Raw genomic sequence first — 13,287 nt, forward strand, 5'->3', positions numbered from 1 at the left:
CAGAACTGTGGCGACTTGATTTGTTAGGGATAAAAGAACCTACAGAGAGAATAACGTTAATTGAAAAAGTCCTATCAGGAAAAGAGTTGTTTTGTGAGACAGTAATAGTGAATGGAGAGGGTAGATATGAAGTCAGATTGCCTTGGTTAGAGGGGCACCCTCCCCTGCCTACAAATTACCATATAGCCAACCGCAAACTTCAAACCGCGGTGAAATAACTAGAGAAAAATGGGTTGATGTCTAGATCAACTATCAACCAACTTATGTTGGTTGGACTGTCGAAGGCAAGATTCCTACACTGAATTCGACAACTATGACTCTAATATCAATGTTTACGAACCCTTCAATAACAGAACTGTGGCGACTTGATGTGTTAGAGATAAAAGGACCTACAGAGAGGAAAACGTTAATTGAAAAAGTCCTAGCAGGAAAAGAGTCGTTTTGTGAGACAGTAATAGTGAATGAAGAGGGTAGATATGAGGTCAGATTGCCTTGGTTAGAGGGGCACCCTCCCCTGTCTACAAATTACCACATAGCCAACCGCAAACTTCAAACCGCGGTGAAACAACTAAAGAAAAATGGGTTGATGTCTAGATATAAAACAGTATTTGAAGAATGGGAGCGATTAAATATAATTGAAAAAACTACGAGAGGTGATTTTCTGTCCCATAGACCGGTTGTTAAAAAAGGCTCTACTACGGCTGTTAGACCCGTGTTTGATGCTTCTTCTCATGGAAAAGATGAACCATCGCTGAACCAATGTTTGGAGAAGAGGGAAAATTTGATTGAGCTGATACCTGCGGTGTTGGTCAGATTTAGAGAATATGCGATAGGTGTAATAGCTGACATAAAACAGGCGTTTCTGCAGATAAGTGTGAATCCGAGAGACCGTCAGTTTTTGAAATTCTTGTGGATTAATGGTGAGGATTAATTAGGTGAAGAAATAGTTTACATACACAACAGTGTAATACCGCGCGGTACACTTACAATGTCGTTATCCACCCGTAAGTTTTTACAAGTTTTGCGAAGGTTCATTGCGCGGAGGGGCAGACCCAGAATTTTATTTAGCGATAACGGTACTAATTTCCGTGGGACTGATAACGCTTTTGCGAATCTGGGCTGGGACGCTATAACTCGAGAGACTAATACGCAACGACGCGTTGAATAGCCTATGGGACAAGTAATTGACGTTGTACCGGGTAAAGACGATCGGATTAGATTGGTGAGAGTTCGGACCTTGCATGGAGAGTTGCTAACACCTGTACAACGGTTATATCCACTAGAGTGCATTGTTGATTCGGTTGAGAGGAACCATGACTATCGACGAGATGTCGCTGTTCCCAAAACGAAGATTCCTAAGTTGCACCCTGAGTCTTCTGAAAAAGGAAATCAAGAGGATGTTGCTGATTCATATCGCGTTTGCGGTAGTGTTCGGGATAGTGCGTGGGTGAGAGAATCAGCCGATTACCCAAATCATCTAGGTGATCTTAATGTAAGCCCAAGCGGGCGTAAAATAAAGTGTCCTCAAAGATATTTGTAGTTTAAGTTAGTTGTATTTAGGTGAGAAACAGTTTGTAAAACTGTGTCTCAGGTGGGAGTATGTTATGATTTTATAATTTCCAACTGTTTAGTTAGATACCTTATCAAGTAAGTTATTGTCAGTTGTCAGATTAGAGAGTTTCTAAAGTCATAAGTTTTTCATTTTTATATATCTGCCTTTTGTGATTAGCCCTGTGTCTAGGCCGGGATAGACGGGTAGTTTGTCCAACGGTAAGAAGAGAGTGACTTGCAAAGAGGGTGACTTGGCAATAATAATTTTATTACCATATTGTTCTCATAATGCTATCAACTTTAGATAATTTTCAATTCAAAAGCGTTTTTGAAATAGTATAAATAGTGAGTATTTTTTTTATATATTTCTAATACTCTTTTGTGATATTTTTATTTGTATTGTGAATAACTTAATTCGAACTCCAGACAACTTTTTCTGATTTCTCAAAAAGTTTAACTAACAAAAGTTGTTACATTATATATTAAAAAAAAACAAATATGCTCTTCTAGTTTGGGGATGCGGCAACTTTTACCAAGAACTTCTTTCTCTTTGAGAATTTTGCCATTCATCGTACAATTAAAAATGTCACAAAACAATATCAGAAGCATTTTAAAAAAGCTACACCATTTTATATTCAAATACGCTTCTGAAATGGAAATTTTCTAATGTTGAGACCATCATGAATATGGTAACAATGACGAACTGATAATTAGAAAAAGTTAGTTATGATTATGAATCTTGAAATGATAGGTACATGAGAAACAAACAACATTACTGAAAAATAATATAAAGTTACAATTTCTTCTACGCATGGTCAATATTACATCTATCCTTTTAATAATAATAAATTATACAGCAGAAATAAGGGTACAAAATGATATCTTGACAAAATAAATATCTGTAGTTGTACCTAAACTTTTTTATTTAAGCATGCCTATTAACATAAACAAATATAAACATTTGTACAAAATTCATATATATTAAAAGCTGATAGCGTTGACTTTGGTTGGCAAAGGCTTTTCTCGCGGGTCGCGTAGCGACCCGTTTCTTGGCCCGGAGGGTCAAGCCCTTCTTCGTCCGTCGCACCGTCGTATTTAGAACTTGATCCATGGACGCCTTCACCGTGAATTAGTCGGTTTCCTGGAGGTCCTCGGGGAGAGCGGCTTATTTTTCGTGTGCGACGCACGTAGAATGAGTCCGACACACCCATCCGATGAAATCTGACGATCGCCTCGCCTCGATTTCCCGTAATTATTTTTTATTTTACCCGTTTTCCGCGTTATTTATTTAAAGCCGCGCGGAAAATACTCATATTCATCGACCGGATGCCTTCTTCCAACTTTTTATGTAGTTCATATATATTAAAAGCTGATAAGGCTGAACGTGTCGCACACTCGCCCCGAAAAGCGCCGACTTTGGTTGACAAAGGCTTTTCTCGCGGGTCGCGTAGCGACCCGCCGCTTGACCCGGAGGGTCAAGCCCTTCTTCGTCCGTCGCCCCGTCGTATTTAGAAAGCGAACGATCGACGCCTTCACCGCGAATTAGCCCGTTTCCTGGAGGTCCTCGAGAGGAGCGGACTATTTTTCGTGTGCGACGCACGTAGAATGACTCCGACACGCCCATCCGATGAAATCTGACGATCGCCTCGACGATTTCCCGTAATTATTTTTTATTTTACCCGATTTCCGCGTTATTCGTTTAAAGCCGCGCGGAAAATACTCATATTCGTCGACCGGATGCCTTCTTCCAACTTTGTATGTAGAACTTTCCGCTAAACCACACGCGGTATTCGAAATGCGGCCGTAAATACGTTCAAATGCACACTGGCGCGGGGTTCGAATACCCGCATTTTGCCCCGCAGAATTCCTATCGCCCGAGCCGCGATGCGGCACTCGACTGGGCACCCGGTGTCCGGTCGTTCTTCCTTCTTCGTTCGGGAGCATTTTTGTAACGTTATTTTCGCGTTTTCCTACTTAAATTTTGCCTTTTTTGGGGTCTTCTCGACGACAGACGGCCGTCTCATAACCCGGAAAGATTTTAAGCATTGGGACACGCCCACCCGGAGAAAATTCGAACGACGTTAGAAATGTCAAATTCATTATGTCAAAATAATTTCACGCCAAACGTCAAACATGTCTGTAGGATAGCGGCGAACCGTTATTTTACCTTACTAGGCCTTTTTTAAACGTTAATGTGTAGCTACGCCCCGATATGAACAGGTATTCCATTATTGTCACGATATTATTTACATTTTTTCGTAACTACCGCTCTATATAAGCTTGACACATGCGAGCTGTCCCCGTATTGATGTAAGTACCCCTAAAATTACCCGTTTCAATTTCGAGGCAAACAGTGAACTCTTTCAAAAACCTTGCACGTTTATTATTACATTGCATTATGCATTTATATTACTCTACTATTGGCATTAATTGTGATACGTCAAAAAAAAACTGGCACTAAGGACTTCCGTGCCGCGAAATATCTTATTTTACTTTTACATTCACGCCATTTCGAGGTACATGTCTTTTAATTACCAGTACAATAAATTCCCCCGATTTAAAAAAGCAACCTCAAAAAATTTCATATCATATCTTCATTCAATTTTACAGGTACCTATTCTGACTTCCTTCACATTAACGAATCTTTGCGTTATTGCATTTATTTAGTAATATTCGCATACATATTTTTACACTTTGCAAATTTAGACTGCCCAAACTACTATCAAAATCGAAAATTAATCCACAAGTGTCAAAATGAATACGACTAGAGCAGTAGGTTTGCTTCCGGTCGGCTTGGGTCTGTCAGATTGTCAAATTCTAACATAGACCTATGGTCTATGGATTCCAACAATTTCGAACTGTAACTTCTAACCTAACATATTTTTCGTTACAAATACGCTCGATGAGCATAACCAGGTGTGGAATTTGTGTAATTCAAACACAGTAGTGTGTCACTGTCGTCACTCCATTCCCGAGACTTCTGAAATGCCACCAGTGTAAAGAAGTAAAGAAATGCCCCCAGTGCAGAGATGAACGCGGGTGCAGTGAAAAAAAAGTTATTACATTGTGAAATGTGTGCTTTGTGCTTTAATCCTTCCCAAATATCAGTAATTAAACATGTCACAGGTTACAGCTTGGGTCTGTCACATTCCAAAATTCTCTAACCTAAAATATCAACGGGTACAAGTAAACAAGTGGGCTTTCGCGAGTGAAGTGAAAAAAAGGTATTTAATTGCGAATCGGATGCTCTCGAATATTTATATCTGCTTCAGGTATCAGTAACTTCAATAATTAAACATGTAAGTAAGTTTGTCTTCTTTCAATAAAGATATTATTGACAAGAATCAATTCTTTCACTTTCCTTAGTACCTACTTTTTTATTTTGTAAGTGATGTTTTCAGTAATATATGTAAAATACCAACTAAAATACAATTGCATACGTACATAATTTTAATAATACCACCAAACGTACGTAGACAAATCAAATCATCTTCAATTTAGATTACATTCATTTTCAGAAAATATATCAAGTGCTGTTTTTAAAACGATTTCAATTAAAATTAAAACTGTATCAACAAGACTTAAGACTGTGATTTCTTATGCTCTAAATTTTTATTAAATTGTTTAGTTTTAAAAGATTCATTTCATTTCTAATACTAAGAAATTGATACAAAATACTGAGTTCTAGAAATACAGAGTGTTCTCTGTATCCAAAAGTAAAAGTTAGCACCAGTTCCAAAATATTTCTTAAACATTTTAAATATTATCCACACAACGATTTCATTTATCTTCAAACTATAAACGATGTATAGGTAGGGTGTTTTAATTTTAATCAATTGAAAAAAAAATACTACTAAAAGACATGATATGACATACAAGGTGTTATTTTACTAAGGGTCCCATCTTCTTGGATATCCCAATATTTAATACCTACAGGCTGTGGCTTATTTAACTTATTTTTTCTAAAATATTGTCCACAGAATTGTTTCTTTTAACCCTGGGATGGATGTATCTCCACTGCATGTTTATAAAAAAAATTTTTAGTTCTATAATCTTAATCACTTCCTAAAATATAAGAGAATTCTGAAGCACTCAATATTTCAACATGTTTCAAGATTAATATTTGTTTTTCATTTTACAATTTTTTTTTCTAAATATATTGCAGATATAAAATATCATAGGTAAAAAAATTAGGTAGGTACATTTTGCAAATTTTTGACAATATTTTTTTACATTTTTCAGATAAGTACTTAAATCCAGTTATAAACATAATATTTTAAATAACATCTAAATTAAATTAAAGTAAAATACTTTCTACTTTGTAAATACTTTTTTATAAACTAGACCGATCGAAATAACTCATTTAGAGGAAAATAAAGAAAATTGTTACCTGGACTTTTATAAGTGGAAATGGTAAAGGGGCTTATAATAAACGAAAAAAATAAATAAATGCGTGAGCAGGGGCGGCGGAAGGTTGATTTGGGGGGTTGAAAAGTTGTGGAAAATTGTATCATTTGGATTTCTGGCGAAAATTGACGTCAAACAAAAAAGTATCCAATACAATAGTTGTAGATCATGCAAAAATCTACAACTTTTGTAGAGGCCACTTTTTAAGATAACCTCAAAATTTCCAAGAAATATGCGAAAAACAGTTTTCTTTCTGATTTTTCGTTTTTTTATTTCTCATTTCCGCAAAAATAATTTAGTTTTAACGAAACTTGATGAAAATATACCTTTCTAAGTCTTAAATAACCACAATTTTTTTTTAGATAAAAAAATCAAGAAGTTTCCGAGCTATTCATTTTTTCCGGTTTGAAACACTTTTTTTCCAAAGAAAAATTCTACTTAGAAAAATCATCGTAGAGTTCTGCCGGTAATAATTTTTTTCGTTCTGACATATTCTTTTTGGTGAAATAAAAAAATCTGCAAACACAGCTCAAAAACATGCTAAAAAATGCAAAAAAAAATTCAATAATTGATAATTTGTGTAAATTAAAAAAAAATAAAAAACCAATTACACCATTCAATTGTACGAAAAAAATACAAACAAAAACTGTCTCATTGTTTGACCCAAAACTTTATTTTTGTGCAGTACATATTGCTATAAACGTAAGTCGAATAGTGAATAAATAAATAAATAATATTTTTCCGTGGGATTGATTAGTGTACTTATTTTTTTTAATTTTGACGAATTCATAGATATACAGTGTGTCCAAGAAAAGGATGGGATAACATTAGGAAACGGTAAGAGATACGAAGTGGCTCAAATTAGAAAAAGTGTTTTTTATACCTAACAATATGCCGTTTAGAAAGTTTTAAAATGCCGGGTAATTCCGGAGATATCCGAAAAAAACCGAAATTTTGCAAAATTGTTTAATTTTTTTTCTGGCTATTTGAAAACGAATTTTAAAGTAAATTGCATATTTACATTGACACTTTTTTCGCTCTGTCCAATGGCGTCAACATTTTTGCAATCCGACGTTTCGTCTTCAAGGGGCCATCATCAGGTTAATTTTTTTAAACACGTCGCTGCTATTTTTATGACAAAATCTAAAGTCATTTTAAATGTTATCTTAAAAAGTGACCTCAACAAAAGTTGTATATTTTTGCATGATCTACAACTTTTGTATTGGATAATTTTTTGTTTGATGTCAACTTTCGCCAGAAATCCCAATGATACAATTTTTCACAACTTTTAAACCTTTAGCATTTCTTATAAAAGTCCAGTTAACATTTTTTTTCTCCAAGTGTAATTTGGTTGGACTATTTTTTTTAAATATTTTATAATTTATTTTTGTTATCAAATTAATGAGATATTTCAACATAGAAAAAATTCCGTTGATACTCGAAGGGTCGAAAATTTATTGATTCCAGTATTTCTTATGAAAAATGTCCTACTAACCGCTTTTTGAAACATTTATGTACTGAATATTTCATAAAACCGACGCAGGTAGGCTGGGCTTTTCTTTGTTCTTTTCACTTCTTTCAACTTCATTTAATCAAATCTTTTGATGAAAAGTTATATATTTAGTAACCAGTCACTTTTTTGAAAGTTAACCCATGTCTGCATTATAGGCAAATTAAACTTTTCCTTCCTGTTTTAACTTTTCCTATTTTACTTACAGAAATCTTTTAAGAGAAAACTGTACTTATATTTATTAACCAGATGTCATTTTAAAACTTTATACTATTGTTCCAAAAATAAGCATATTCTTTTCACATTTTCAAACTTAAGGTATGAAGCTGTTTAAAGATTTTTTTTAAATTTTATTTACTAACAGCTGCCTTTTTGAAAATTTGCATACTGTATGTTACGTAAAACCAACCCAGGTTAAAATGGAAGGAAACTAGATATTTCTTTATCTTTTTTACTTTTTTCTACTTTCTTTGTTAAAGTCCATTGATGGGAAATGTATTTACTAATAAGATGCAATTTTTGAACATTTTTATATTGGATGTTCCAACAATGTTGATCCTGTTCAGATATTCATATTTTTCTGTATTTTATTCTACTTTATTTATTGAGAACTTTTGATGAAAAGTTTTATGTTTTTTTAAACTTCACGATATACTAAATGTTCTATTAAATTGACCATGGAGTCACGGAGGATGGAATATTCCTTATCATTTTTACTTTACGAGTATTTATTGAAGTCAATTTTAGTTCTTAAAATCTTTTGAAAAAAAACTGCATTTACTATCCAGATGCCTTTTTGAAACTCTATATATACTATATATACAAGGTATTCCATAACATATTCGTAACAGAATCGAGACCAGATATGACTTTATTTTCCTAATTTTTTCAACTTATTAAAGTTTTGTTGAAAAATTTCATATTTACTAAACAAAAGGTTTTCTGAAAATTTATGTACAAAGTATTCTATAAAATTGACAGAGATCCTGATCAGATTTTTCCTTACATTTTTTACTTTTTCCGTTTTACATACATATTGACTCTTTTCGTCATGTTTCATGCTTACTAACCAACAACATTGACCTAGGTAGGATAGGGGTATTAGATAGACTTTTCCGAGATTTTGTAAGTAAATTTTCGTTTCTCAACGGCTTCTCCGCCAAAACGGCCATTTTTTTAAAGTGTCATCAAGCATTTATATACAGATTCAACCAGCTCTGAACGCAAATCTACTGAAATTTTAAAATCACAAAGAATGTTAGATTAAAACGTCAAAATAAATTTTACAATATTTGACGTTCCTAATTGAGGTTAGTAAATCACAAGGAACCATAGATCGATGGAAGGAAAATAGTAATTGATATTTGACGTATTCCGTCCCAACAAAAGTTCGGCTATCCTTTTTACCAAACGAAAAATCCCACAAAACCTCGACAGACTGACACTATCCCAGGAACCCATCTCCTGGAATAGACAAACACGATACCTGGGCGTGACGATGGACCAGCGTCTCACGTGGAAACCGCACATCGTGGAGACGGTGGCGCGAGCGAAGACCACCAGGGCTAGGCTCTATCCCTTACTCAAAGGTGGAAACACCCTCAGNACAGAACATCTATACTGTTCGTTTTGCAAAGAGATCCTTTCAATTTTTGTTTCAAATTGCTAGTATATTGCATTAGATCACGAAAAATTTATTTAATATTAATTATTACTACATATATTTTCGACTGGAATAATTTTATAATCTATAATCGAGCTATTCAAATATAACGCATCAGTCGAATCATTAAATACAGCGTACAGTGTTGCCATATTTCCTTTCATTGGATCAGATGTTTGTTCAAATTTGTCAAAACATTATTTATTCATTCCATTATCTCAATAATTACATTGTAAGTGCATATTTTTATTGTTTTAAAATGTTTAGTAATATTTAATTCTTTGTTTACAATTTTATTTTCCCGATCCTAACCATTTTTAAGAGCAATATTCACGTTTGATTAAAGTTTTTTCCCAACTCCCATAAGAGCCTGTGTAAAAAAGCATAATTTTTAAAATCATTTTTCAAAAAAACTACGTTGTCAATCGATCTGATATTTTTACACAAGTCAGTTTGCATATTTATTAACAGATTTCAATTGCTTTGAAAACATTCTTACCATTTTTCTTTTGGTATCGAACCTCCTTAAAACATGATAAAAATTATTTATACTAGATATCTAGATTTTTTGATTGGAAGTCAAATATAATTATTATATTATATAAATTAGTTATCTACCTCATCAATAGATAGAAATATAAAGAAAAAGTCATACAACATCGACAAAATGTCAGTATCAAGCAGCAGCTTCAAATCCAAAATGATGAATACAACTAAAATGTCCTAATATATGACGAATTAAACAAATTAATAAAAAAGTAGAACCAATAATTACATGAAGTCCATGAAAACGAGTTGCTATAAAAAAGGATGATCCATAAACTGAATCGGCAATAGTAAATGGAGCTTCAATATATTCATAGGCTTGTAATAGTGTAAAGTATATACCTAAAGTTGCGGTTAGGATTAGTCCATGTAATCCTTGGATATAATTATTTTCTATTAATCCATGATGAGCTCAAGTGACTGTAAGTCCTGAAGTTAATAAAATTAATGTATTTAATAATGGAATTTCTATTGGATTAAAAGTTTGAATTCCTTTAGGGGGTCAAATTATTCCTAGTTCAATACTAGGAGATAATGATCTATGAAAAAATCCTCAAAAAAAAGATATGAAAAAGAATACTTCAGAAATAATAAAAAGAATTATTCCCCATCGAAGGCCTATTGTTACATTGTATGTATGATGGCCTTGATATGTCCTTTCTCGTATGATATCTCGTCATCATTGATATATAACTAAAATTAAAATAGTTAATCCTAATAATAATAGATTATTTTCATATAAATGAAACCATTTAATTAAGCCTAGTATTGTAGTTATAGCTCCTAAAGATCCAAGTAAAGGTCAAGGTCTAGCATCTACTAAGTGAAAAGGATGGTTTTTATATAAATTCATTAATTAACTTCTCTTGAATATAAAGTTCTTAAAATTGCAAATACATATGATTGAATAATTGATACAGCTGATTCAAGAATTAATAAAAGAATTTGTGTAATAATTAGAAAATGAATTATTATTATATTTAATATTGGGCCAGTATTGCCTAATAATGTTATTAGTAAATGTCCTGCAATTATATTAGCAGATAATCGAACAGCTAAGGTTCCTGGACGAATAATATTTCTAATAGTTTCAATACATACTATAAAAGGTATAAGAATAGGAGGAGTTCCTTGAGGGACTAAATGAGCAAATATATGAATAGTATTATTTAATCATCCATATAAAATAAATCTTAACCATAAAGGTAAGGCTAAAGTTAAAGTTAATAATATATGTCTAGTTCTTGTAAAAATATAGGGGAATAATCCTAGAAAATTATTAAATAAAATAAAAGAAAATAGACTAATAAAAATAAGTGTTCTTCCCTGAGTTTTATAAAATCCTATTAAAATTTTAAATTCTTTATGAAGTGTAATAATAATTTTTAATCAAATTATATGTAATCGAGAAGGAANTTTTTCACTTTTAACTTTGTCTTTATTTACTAAAGTCTTTGAATGAAAAATTGTATATTTATTAACCAGGTGTCTTTTTGAATCTTTATACTGGATGTTCCACAAAACTGATCCAATTACCAACAGAACGAAACTTTCCTTAGGTATATTTGTTTCCATTTCTACAGTTTGTACTGAAGTCTGCAATATTTTTATGAAAAATCTTATTCCCTACTAACCACATGTTTTTTGCAATTTATGTACTGGGTGTTTCATAAAACTGACACAGGTGGACTAGGTTTTTCCTTTTTCATTTAACCAGATGCCTTTTTTGGAAGTTTGGAAGAAACTTTTCTTAGTCTTTCCCCGAGCGGGGCCTACTCTTTTTTGAAAAACGTTCTCATTAAACTTTTATATACGGGGTGTTTAAAAACTAAAGTACAGGGTGTTTCAAAAAATGTTATATTTACTAACCAGCGAGGAGAGCACCGCGGAGCGGTGCTCGGGCCGCGCGCAGCGCGGCTCGAGGGCCGAAGGCCCGAGAGAAAGGTCAAACTTCGCGTCAGCGAAGTTTGCCTACCTTTCTAGTTCATATATATTAAAAGCTGATAAGGCTGAACGTGTCGCACACTCGCCCCGAAAAGCGCCGACTTAGGTTGGCAAAGGCTTTTCTCGCGGGTCGCGTAACGACCCGCCGCTTGGCCCGGAGGGTCAAGCCCTTCTTCATCCGTCGCCCCCTCGTATTTAGAACGCGAACAATCGACGCCTTCATCGTGAGCCCGTTTCCTGGAGATCGTCGGGGGGAGCGGCTTATTTTTCGTGTGCGACGCACGTAGAATGAGTCCGACACGCCCATCCGATGAAATCTGACGATCGCCTCGCCGATTTCCCGTAATTATTTTTTATTTTACTCGTTTTCCGCGTTATTTATTTAAAGCCGCGCGGAAAATACTCATATTCATCGACCGGATGCCTTCTTCCAACTTTTTATGTAGAACTTTCCGCGAAATCGAACGCGGGATTCGAAATGCGGCCGTAAATACGTTCTCGCGAGGTTCAAATACATACGTGTATTTTGCCCTGCAGAATTCCTATCGCCCGAACCGCGAGGCGGCGCGCGACTGGCCACGAAGTGTCCGGCCGTTCCTCCTTGGTCGTTCTGGAGCATTTTTGTAACGTTATTTTCGCGGTTTCGTACTTAATTTTTGCCTTTTTTTCTGGGGTCTCCTCGATGACAGACGGCCATCTCATAAACCGGAAAGATTTGTGCATTAGGACACGCCCACCCGGAGAAAATTCGAACGTCGTTAGAAATGTCAGATTCATTATGTCAAAATAATTTCAGGCCAAACGTCAAACATGTCTGTAGGATATCGGCGAACCGTTATTTTACCTTACTAGGCCTTTTTTAAACGTTAATGTGTAGCTACGCCGCGATATGAACAGGTATTCTATTATTGTCACTATATTATTTACATTTTTTCGTAACTACCGCTCTACATAAGCTTGACGTGCTAGCTGTCTCCGCATTGATGTAAGTACCCCTAAAATTAATCGTTTCAATTTCGAGGCAAACAGTGAACTCTTTCAAAAACCATGCACGTTTATTATTACATTACATTATGCATTTATATTACTCTACTATTGGCATTAGTTGTGATACGTCAAAAAAAACTGGCACTAAAGACTTCCGTGCCGCGAAATATCTTATTTTACTTTTACTTTCACGCCATTTCCAGGTACACGTCTTTTAATTACCAGTACAATAAATTCCCCCGATTTAAAAAAGCAACGTCTAAAAATTTCATATCATACCTTCATTCAATTTTACAGGTACCTATTCTGACTTCTTATTAAGGAACCTTTGAATTATTGCATTTATTTATTAATATTCGCATACATATTTTTACACTGCAAATTTAGACTGACCAAACTACTATCAAAATCGAAAATTAATCCACAAGTGTCAAAATGAATACAACTAGAGCAGTAGGTTTGCTTCCGATCGGTTTGGATCTGTCAGATTGTCAAATTCTAGCAGAGACCTATGGTCTGTGGATTCCAACAATTTCGAACTGTAACTTTTAACCTAACATATTTTTCGTTACAAATACGCTATACGCGCCATTATTCTATGGCTAGAAATTGGCCTCAATGATTTGGGATCGAGGGGGATTATCCCTCTTTATCCTGCCTCATCTCGTGTAGGCCTGGA

At 34.3% G+C, this 13,287-nt stretch overlaps 1 protein-coding gene across 1 annotated transcript; it reads left to right on the forward strand.

The window, feature by feature from the left end:
- The first annotated feature begins 313 nt into the window (after window positions 1–313).
- LOC108916106 lies at window positions 314–931 on the forward strand. The gene has a single exon (XM_018722306.1). The coding sequence runs from the start codon at window positions 314–316 to the stop codon at window positions 929–931; it is 618 nt and encodes a 205-aa protein (XP_018577822.1).
- Window positions 932–13,287: the final 12,356 nt, after the last annotated feature.

This window comes from Anoplophora glabripennis, unplaced genomic scaffold, assembly GCF_000390285.2.
Source record: "Anoplophora glabripennis isolate ALB-LARVAE unplaced genomic scaffold, Agla_2.0 scaffold1875, whole genome shotgun sequence".
In the NCBI taxonomy this organism is placed as follows: domain Eukaryota; kingdom Metazoa; phylum Arthropoda; class Insecta; order Coleoptera; family Cerambycidae; genus Anoplophora; species Anoplophora glabripennis.